This window comes from Aquarana catesbeiana, linkage group LG06 (assembly GCF_042186555.1).
Source record: "Aquarana catesbeiana isolate 2022-GZ linkage group LG06, ASM4218655v1, whole genome shotgun sequence".
Classification (NCBI taxonomy): domain Eukaryota; kingdom Metazoa; phylum Chordata; class Amphibia; order Anura; family Ranidae; genus Aquarana; species Aquarana catesbeiana.
Window position 1 is genome coordinate 416,712,741 of NC_133329.1, and position 10,268 is coordinate 416,723,008.

General features: G+C 60.7%; 1 protein-coding gene across 1 annotated transcript; it reads right to left on the bottom strand.

Annotated features, from left to right (window-relative positions):
* Positions 1 to 263: 263 nt before the first annotated feature.
* On the bottom strand, positions 264 to 10,053 carry C1QL2 (complement C1q like 2). The gene is made up of 2 exons (XM_073634563.1): positions 9,421 to 10,053; positions 264 to 900 (listed from the first exon to the last, which is right to left on the bottom strand). The coding sequence occupies exons 1-2, from the start codon at positions 9,952 to 9,954 to the stop codon at positions 721 to 723; spliced, it is 714 nt and encodes a 237-aa protein (XP_073490664.1). The 5' UTR covers positions 9,955 to 10,053; the 3' UTR covers positions 264 to 720.
* Between the last annotated feature and the right edge of the window lie 215 nt (positions 10,054 to 10,268).

Here is a 10,268-nt window from a genome sequence, read left to right on the forward strand (position 1 = left end):
GCTCTCAGTGAGGTAGCTCCTCCCACTCAGGGAGGTGTACTCACTCAGGTAGCTCCTCCCACTCAGGTAGGTGCTCTCAGTCAGGTAGCTCCTCCCACTCAGGGAGGTGTACTCACTCAGGTAGCTCCTCCCACTCAGGTAGGTGCTCTCAGTCAGGTAGCTCCTCCCACTCAGGTAGGTGCTCTCAGTCAGGTAGCTCCTCCCACTCAGGGAGGTGTACTCACTCAGGTAGCTCCTCCCACTCAGGTAGGTGCTCTCACTGCGGTTGGCTCCACTGTTTTATTTTCTGTAGCTTTCATAGCAAATAATATAAATCTGCAGGACAATATTGTTAAAAAAAAGTTTGTACTACAAAGAAAAAAAAAAAAAAAAGAACGATCGTACTTCATCATGAATAGTGAGGAACGAATAGCGGAGATTGCTACACAGCTAAAATATGGAAAGGGAAACTATAACCAGAGGGGCACAATAGAAGGATTGCTGGCTGGCAGAGGGAAGAGCGCGTACCTGGAGGTGTCGGCTCCTAGGACCCTGTAAAATGGCTTTGAGGAGGAGGACCCCTTTAAGCGCGGACCCCGCGGGGTGGATTCTGGGAATCGGGGACCACCGGCTGAGACAGAATAAAAGTCCCCAGCAGCTCCAGCCGTGTCCATGGGCACAGTACCGTCTATTCCTAAGGTGTCCTGTCCCCACGTGGCGCAGTGGGCGGAGCCCGCCACTCTAGTCCGGGTATAGAATAAATCCGGAGAACGTGCTGTACTTGTTGTTGTTCCCGCCGTGAGCCTTCCCCCCGTCCAGCTTGACGTAAATCTCGTCCCCGGAGTCCAGGTGAAGCACCACGCTGTTGCTGGCATAGTCGTAGTTCTGATCGGCGTCCTGAGCGATGGCGCTCGCCCGCACCTGCAGGGTGACCAGGAGACAAGGGAGAAGGTGAGTGCTGATTGGTCGCTGCGCCTTGCTCAGGGGGAACAGATAATTACAATGATTGAGCGTTCTACAGAACATTCGTGTGAATGGGCCCCATTATTACCCTCCAGAATCTCAGCCCCCAACAGCCCTCAAAATGACCCCCCCCCGACACCACCCAACACTTTCTTTACTGTCCACATACAGAGCAGAGGAGGGCACTCGTATCGGGGGGGAGGTGGGCGCTCATTGTATAAAGGGGGAGGAGGGCACTCGTATCGGGGGGGAGGTGGGCACTCGTTGTATCAGGGGGGAGGAGGGCGCTCATTGTATAAAGGGGGAGGAGGGCACTCGTATCGGGGGGGAGGTGGGCGCTCATTGTATAAAGGGGGAGGAGGGCACTCATTGTATAAAGGGGGAGGAGGGCACTCATTGTATAAAGGGGGAGGAGGGCACTCATTGTATAAAGGGGGAGGAGGGCACTCGTATCGGGGGGGAGGTGGGCGCTCGTTGTATCAGGGGGGAGGAGGGAGCTTGTATCAGGGGGGAGGAGGGCGCTCGTTGTATCGGGGGGAGGAGGGAGCTTGTATCAGGGGGAGGACGGCGCTCTTTTTATCAGGGGGAGGAGGGAGCTTGTATCAGGGGGGAGGTGGGCGCTCGTTGTATCGGGGGGAGGAGGGAGCTTGTATCAGGGGGGAGGAGGGCGCTCGTTGTATCGGGGGGAGGAGGGAGCTTGTATCAGGGGGGAGGAGGGCGCTCGTTGTATCGGGGGGAGGAGGGAGCTTGTTGTATCAGAGGGGAGAGAGGCACTCGTTGTATCAGGGGGGAGGAGGGAGCTTGTATCGGGGGGAGGAGGGCGCTCGTTGTATCGGGGGGAGGAGGGAGCTTGTATCAGGGGGGAGGAGGGAGCTTGTATCGGGGGGAGGTGGGCGCTCCTTGTATCGGGGGGAGGAGGGAGCTTGTATCAGGGGGGAGGAGGGCGCTCGTTGTATCGGGGGGAGGAGGGAGCTTGTTGTATCAGAGGGGAGAGAGGCACTCGTTGTATCAGGGGGGAGGAGGGAGCTTGTATCGGGGGGAGGAGGGCGCTCGTTGTATCGGGGGGAGGAGGGAGCTTGTATCAGGGGGGAGGAGGGAGCTTGTATCAGGGGGGAGGAGGGAGCTTGTATCGGGGGGAGGTGGGCGCTCCTTGTATCGGGGGGAGGAGGGAGCTTGTATCAGGGGGGAGGAGGGAGCTTGTATCAGGGGGGAGGAGGGCGCTCGTTGTATTGGGAGGAGGAGGGAGCTTGTATCAGGGGGGAGGAGGGAGCTTGTATCGGGGGGAGGAGGGCGCTCGTTGTATCGGGGGGAGGAGGGAGCTTGTATCAGGGGGAGGAGGGCGCTCTTTTTATCAGGGGGAGGAGGTAGCTTGTTGTATCAGAGGGGAGGAGGGCGCTCGTTGTATCGGGGGAGGAGGGAGCTTGTATCAGGGGGGAGGAGGGAGCTTGTATCAGGGGGGAGGAGGGCGCTCGTTGTATCGGGGGGAGGAGGGAGCTTGTATCAGGGGGGAGGAGGGAGCTTGTATCAGGGGGGAGGAGGGAGCTTGTATCAGGGGGGAGGAGGGCGCTCGTTGTATCGGGGGGAGGAGGGAGCTTGTATCAGGGGGGAGGAGGGAGCTTGTATCGGGGGGAGGAGGGCGCTCGTTGTATCGGGGGGAGGAGGGAGCTTGTATCAGGGGGAGGAGGGCGCTCTTTTTATCAGGGGGAGGAGGGAGCTTGTTGTATCAGAGGGGAGGAGGGCGCTCGTTGTATCAGGACATTGAATGGACATGTATGTCTGATCTCGTGTACAGAGAAGGAAGAAGCAGAGCCGCACATGGAATGGAGGGGGAGATCTGGGAGGAGATCAGGGAGGAGAAGTCGGGGAGGGGGAGATCGGGGGGAGAGATCAGGGAGGGGGAGGGGGAGATCAGGGAGGAGGACGAGTCGGGGAGGAGGAGTCAGGGAGGGGGAGATTGGGGAGGAGGGGATTGGGAGGTGATTGGGAAGGAGGAGATCAGGGAGGAGTCAAGGAGGGGAAGGTCAGGGAGGGAGAGATCGGGGGTGGGGAGATCGGGGAGGAGGAGATTGGGAAGGTGGAGATCAAGGAGGGGGAGATTGGGGAGGAGGAGTCGTGAAGGGGGTGATCTGGAAGGAGGAGTTGGGGAGGGGGAGATTGGGGAGGAGAAGGAGTCGGGGAGGCGGGGTCGGGGAGGAGGATATCAGGAAGGAGGAGTCAGGGAGGGGGGACTGAGGAGGGGGAGATCGGGGAGGAAGAATCAGGGAGGGGGGATTGGGGAGGCGATAGGGAAGGAGATCAGGGAGGAGTCAAGGAGGGGAAGGTCAGGGAGGGGGAGATCGGGGGTGGGGAGATGGGGGAGGAGGAGATCGGGGAGGGGAGATCAGAGAGGAGGAGATCGGGGAGGAGGAGTTGTGGAGGGGGAGATCTGGAAGGAGGTGTAGGGGAGGAGGAGATCGGGGAGGGTGAGATTAGGGAGGAGGAGGAGTCAGGGAGGAGGATATCGGGAAGGAGGAGTCAGGGAGGGGGGATTGAGGAGGGGGAGATCGGGGAGGAAGAATCAGGGAGGGGGAGATCAGGGATGTGATTTGGAAGGAGGAGATCAGGGAGGAGTTGAGGAGGGGAAGGTCAGGGAGGGGGAGATCGAGGAGGAGGAGATCGGGGAGGAGGAAATTGGGGAGGAGAACGGGGAGGAGGAGTCGGGGAGGAGAGATCGGGGAGGAGGGGTCTGGGAGGAGGAGATCGGGGAGGAGGAGTCAGAGAAGGGGAGATTGGGAAGGAGGAGAACGGGGAGAAGGAGTCGGGGAGGGGGAGATCGGGGAGGAGGAGTCGGTGAGGAGGAGATTGGGGAGGAGGAGATCGGGGAAGAGGAGTCGGGGAGGGGGAGATTGGGGAGGAGCAGTCGGGAAGGGGGAGATCGGGGAGGAGGAGTCAGGGAGGGGGGATTGAGGAGGGGGAGATCGGGGAGGAAGAATCAGGGAGGGGGAGATCAGGGATGTGATTGGGAAGGAGGAGATCAGGGAGGAGTTGAGGAGGGGAAGGTCAGGGAGGGGGAGATCGAGGAGGAGGAAATTGGGGAGGAGAACGGGGAGGAGTCGGGGAGGAGAGATCGGGGAGGAGGAGTCTGGGAGGGGGAGATTGGGGAGGAGGAGATCGGGGAGGAGGAGTCAGAGAGGGGGAGATTGGGAAGGAGGAGAACGGGGAGGAGGAGTCGGGGAGGGGGAGATCGGGGAGGAGGAGTCGTTGAGGAGGAGATTGGGGAGAAGGAGATCGGGGAAGAGGAGTCGGGGAGGGGGAGATTGGGGAGGAGCAGTCGGGAAGGGGGAGAATGGGGAGGAGGAGTCGGGGAGGGGAAGATTGGGGAGGAGGAGTCGGGAAGGGGGAGATCGGGGAGGAGGAGTCAGGGAGGGGGAGATCGGGGAGGAGGAGATCGGGGAGGAGGATTCGGGGAGGAGGAGATCGGGGAGGAGGATTCGGGGAGGGGGAGATCGGGGAGGAGGAGTCGGGAGGGGAAGATTGGGGAGGAGGAGTCGGGGAGGGGGAGAATGGGGAGGAGGAGTCGGAGAGGGGAAGATTGGGGAGGAGGAGTCGGGAAGGGGGAGAATGGGGAGGAGGAGTCGGGGAGGGGAAGATTGGGGAGGAGGAGTCGGGGAGGGGGAGAATGGGGAGGAGGAGTCGGGGAGGGGGAGATCGGGGAGGAGGAGTCGAGGAGGGGGAGAATGGGGAGGAGGAGTCGGGGAGGGGGAGATCGGGGAGGAGGAGTCGAGGAGGGGGAGAATGGGGAGGAGGAGTCGGGGAGGGGGAGATCGGGGAGGAGGAGTCGGGGAGGGGGAGATCGGGGAGGAGGAGATCGGGGAGGAGGAGTCGGGGAGGAGGAGATCGGGGAGGAGGAGTCGGGGAGCGGGAGATCGGGGAGGGGGAGAATGGGGAGGAGGAAATTGGGGAGGAGAACGGGGAGGAGGAGTCGGGGAGGAGAGATCGGGGAGGAGGAGTCTGGGAGGGGGAGATTGGGGAGGAGGAGATCGGGGAGGAGGAGTCAGAGAGGGGGAGATTTGGAAGGAGGAGAACGGGGAGGAGGAGTCGGGGAGGGGGAGATCGGGGAAGAGGAGTCGGGGAGGGGGAGATTGGGGAGGAGCAGTCGGGAAGGGGGAGAATGGGGAGGAGGAGTCGGGGAGGGGAAGATTGGGGAGGAGGAGTCGGGAAGGGGGAGATCGGGGAGGAGGAGTCAGGGAGGGGGAGATCGGGGAGGAGGAGATCGGGGAGGAGGATTCGGGGAGGAGGAGATCGGGGAGGAGGATTCGGGGAGGGGGAGATCGGGGAGGAGGAGTCGGGGAGGGGAAGATTGGGGAGGAGGAGTCGGGGAGGGGGAGAATGGGGAGGAGGAGTCAGAGAGGGGAAGATTGGGGAGGAGGAGTCGGGAAGGGGGAGAATGGGGAGGAGGAGTCGGGGAGGGGAAGATTGAGGAGGAGGAGTCGGGGAGGGGGAGAATGGGGAGGAGGAGTCGGGGAGGGGGAGATCGGGGAGGAGGAGTCGAGGAGGGGGAGAATGGGGAGGAGGAGTCGGGGAGGGGGAGATCGGGGAGGAGGAGTCGGGGAGGGGGAGATCGGGGAGGAGGAGATCGGGGAGGAGGAGTCGGGGAGGAGGAGATCGGGGAGGAGGAGTCGGGGAGGGGGAGATCGGGGAGGAGGAGTCGAGGAGGGGGAGAATGGGGAGGAGGAGTCGGGGAGGGGGAGATCGGGGAGGAGGAGTCGAGGAGGGGGAGAATGGGGAGGAGGAGTCGGGGAGGGGGAGATCGGGGAGGAGGAGTCGGGGAGGGGGAGATCGGGGAGGAGGAGATCGGGGAGGAGGAGTCGGGGAGGAAGAGATCGGGGAGGAGGAGTCAGGGAGCGGGAGATCGGGGAGGGGGAGAACGGGGAGGAGGAGGTGGGGAGGGGGAGATCGGGGAGGTACCTCTATTCTCCATCCACCATCGGCTGTGTGTGATCCGCCACCCCTGAGTTGCCCCATCCGGCACATCGGAGGAATGACGGAGGGTCGCAGCTCCACCCACCCAGATGCGACTCCCTCATACCTCCAATTTACTGACCCCCACCCCTAGGTGACCCAAATCTTACTACCTGCCCCCCCAATCACCCCACCATCATGTGTCTTCCTTTATCTGACCTCATCCTGTCACCCCCAAATACCCCCTGAACCCCCCATATTACTATCAACTACAGGTCACCCCAGATACACTACCAATTATCCCTTACCCTGGATACCCCGCCAATTACCCCGGATACCCCACCACTTATCCCTCACCCTGGATACCCTGCCAATTACCCCTCATCCAGGTTGCCCCACTTATTACACCTCACCCTGGGTACCCCACCAATTATCCCTCACCCGGATACCCCGCCAATTATCCCTCACCCCCAATATTCTGCTAATTATCACCACTCGGTTACCCCACCAATTACCCCTCACCCGGATACCCCGCCAATTACCCCTCACCCCAGTTGCCCCACTTATTACCCCTCACTCTGGATACCCCGCCAATTACCCCTCACTCCGGATACCTGCCAATTACCCCTCACCCCACATAGCCCACCAATTACCACTCCCCCCGAATTCCCAGCCAATTGTCCCTCACCCCGGATACCCTGCCAATTACCCCTCACCTCCAATATTCTGCTAATTATCACCACTCGGATTCCCCACCAATTACCCCTCACCCCAGATACCTCACAAATTATCCCCCACCCCGGATACCCCGCCAATTATCCCTCACCCTGGATACCCCACCAATTACCACTCCCCCCAGGATACCCCGCCAATTATCCCTCACCCCGGATACCCTGCCAATTACCCCTCACCCCCAATATTCTGCTAATTATCACCACTCACATACCCCGCCAATTATCCCTCACTCGGATACCCCACCAATTACCCCTCACCCCAGATACCTCGCCAATTACTCCTAACCACGGGTACCCCACCAATTATCCCTCACCCCTATTACCCTGCTAATTACCACCATCCAGATACCCCGCCAATTACCCCTCACCCCGGATACCCTGCTAATTACCCCTCACCCCAAATATCCGTTCAGTTATCCCTCACCCCAGATACCCTGCTAATTACCCCTCACCCCAGATACCCCACCAATTACCCCTCACCCCGGATACCCCATCAATTATCCCTCATCCCGATACCCTGCTAATTATCTCTCACCCTAGATACCCCTCTCATTACCCCCCACTCCGAATACACCGCTAATTACCACCACCCTGAATACCCCACCAATTACCTTCCACTCTGGATACCCCGCCCATTATACCTCACCCAGTTATCCCGCCAATTACTCCTCATCCCAGATACCCCATACCCGGCTATCCCGCTAAATACCCATCACCCCAGATACCCCGCCAATTACCCCCACCCAGATACCCTGCTAATTATCACCCCCCGGATACCCCACCAATTACCCCTCAGCCAGGACACCCTGCCAATTACCCCTTACCTGGATATCCTACCAATTACTCCTAAGCCCGGCTAATTAGCCCTCACCCAGATATCCCGCTAAATACCCTCACCCACGGATACCCCACCCATATAAACCCTCACTGGGATACCCCGCTAATTTGACCTCACCCCAAATACCCATCACCCTGGATACCCTGCCAAATACTTATGATTTCCTCTCCTTCTAGTGCCCCCAGTTTCTCATCTGCTCTTGCAGAGGTCCACCCACAAGCTGGTCCTGTTGAGTTGTTGCCCCCCTAGTTTCCACCTCACCTGTCAGTTCTTGCAGAAACCCTCCCAAATGCTGGTCCCCACTAGTTGCTATCACCATAGCTGCCCCCCAAAAATTTCCCCTTATCTCTCTGTTATTGCAGAGTTTAATTCCCCTGTTGTTCCCCTCTAGTTGCCCTCCTTGTAGTTGCCCCCCTCCATCTGTTTTATTACAACTACAAATACAGGTCCCCCAAAGAACACCTCACCTCCTGCTCCCACCCCACTAATTACTCCTCATACAGATACCCTGATAATTACTTTATGGTGCCTTCTTCTTACTACATCCATGCTGGTCCCCTCCAGTTGCCTCAACCCCAGTAGTTGCCCCCCTCCCCCCAATGTTGCCCCCTCACCTGCTATTTCTTGCAGAGATCCGCCCACATGCTGGTCCTCTCTAGTTGTTCCTCCAGTCACCCCCATTAAGTAGTTCCTCCCCCCCAGGTGCCCCTTCAGCTGTCAATTCTTGCAGAGGTCTGCCCACATGCTGGTCCCCTCTAGTTGCCCCCTACCCCCAGTAGTTACCCCCTCTGCTCTTACAGCAGTCCACCCCTATGCTGGTGCTGTCTAGTTGCCCCCCCATTGTTGCCCCAACCCAGTTGCCCCACCTGTCTGTTGTTGCTGAGGTCCGCCCCCATGCTGGTCCCCTCCAGTAGTTGCCCCCCCAACAGTAGTTTGCCCCCTCCCCCAGTTGCCCCCTCACCTGTCCGTTCTTGCAGACGTCCGTCCACATGCTGGTCCCCTCTAGTTGCCCCCCCAGTTGCCCCCTTATCTGTCCGTTCTTGCAGAGGTCCGCCCACATGCTGGTCCCCTCTAGTTGCCCCCCCAGTTGCCCCCTTATCTGTCCGTTCTTGCAGAGGTCCGCCCACATGCTGGTCCCCTCTAGTTGCCCCCCCAGTTGCCCCCTCACCTGTCTGTTCTTGCAGAGGTCCGCCCACATGCTGGTCCCCTCTAGTTGCCCCCCCACCAAGTTGCCCCTTTACCTGTATGTTCTTGCAGAGGTCTGCCCACATGCTGGTCCACTCTATTTGTCCCCCCCTGTTGCCCCCTCACCTGTCCGTTCTTGCAGAGGTCCGCCAACATGCTGGTCCCCTCTAGTTGCCCCCCCACCAAGTTGCCCCCTCACCTGTCTGTTCTTGCAGAGGTCCGCCCACATGCTGGTCCCCTCTAGTTGCCCCCCCACCAAGTTGCCCCCTTACCTGTATGTTCTTGCAGAGGTCTGCCCACATGCTGGTCCACTCTATTTGTCCCCCCCAGTTGCCCCCTCACCTGTCCGTTCTTGCAGAGGTCCGCCAACATGCTGCTCCCCTCTAGTTGCCCCCCCACCAAGTTGCCCCCTTACCTGTCTGTTCTTGCAGAGGTCCGCCCACATGTTGGTCCCCTCTAGTTGCCCCCCCAGTTGCCCCCTCACCTGTCCATTCTTGCAGAGGTCCACCCACATGCTGGTCCACTCTAGTTGCCCCCCCCCACCAAGTTGCCCCCTTACCTGTCTGTTCTTGCAGAGGTTCGCCCACATGCTGCTCCCCTCTATTTGCCCCCACCACCTAGTTGCCCCCTCACCTGTCTGTTCTTGCAGAGGTCCGCCCACATGCTGCTCCCCTCTAGTTGCCCCCACCACCTAGTTGCCCCCTCACCTGTCTGTTCTTGCAGAGGTCCGCCCACATGCTGCTCCCCTCTAGTTCCCCCCCCCCCCAGTTACCCCCTCACCTGTCCGTTCTTGCAGAGGTCCGCCCACATGCTCGTGCCGTCTCCGCCCCTCATCAGGATGTGGTAAGTGAAGTAGTAGATTCCGGGCACCTGGCAGGTGAATTTGCCGGTAAGTGGGTCGTAGTGATTTCCCAGGTTGGTGACAACATCGTCGAATTTCAGCAGTTCGTACCCCTCATGGGGGCTCTTCAGACCGACATAGAAGGCAATGCGGGGCGCCTGGAGGGGCACTGACCCCCCCACCCTGCCCGGCTCCCCCTTCTCCCCTGCGGGGCCCCTGGCTCCTGGGGGTCCCGGCTCTCCTGGGGGGCCCCGCGCTCCCGGCTTCCCTGGCCGTCCGGGCTCCCCGCGGGGCCCCTGGATAAAGGGCGGAGGGGCCCCGCTCAGATCCTGCAGAGCCTCCCCGGCGGGGCTGGGGGGGTGCCCGGTGTAGGGATCGCAGATCATCCGGCAGGTGCCCAACATCTCATAATGCCCCTCCGCTGGGGGAGGAAGGGCAAGAAGGGGGATGACGATGACCAGAACCAGCAGCATGGCCACCCCCAGGGCCACCAATAGGAGCCGCCTGCGGGGCACCAGGGTGACCGACCGGACACGCCAACACAACGATCCGACCCGTCCGCCGACCGGAGAGAGACTGAGAGTGAGCGGGGAGGAGCGAGGGGGCGGGAGAGCGCGGGGAGGAGCGAGGGGGCGGGAGAGCGCGGGGAGGAGCGAGGGGGCGGGGCGGACAGGTAAAATACGCGCTCTACTGCCGCCCCCTGCGCTCACACTCCCCCAATGCCAACAACTGCCACCCCCTAGCATAATACCTGGGGACAACTGCCCCCTCTGCATGACACCTCCCG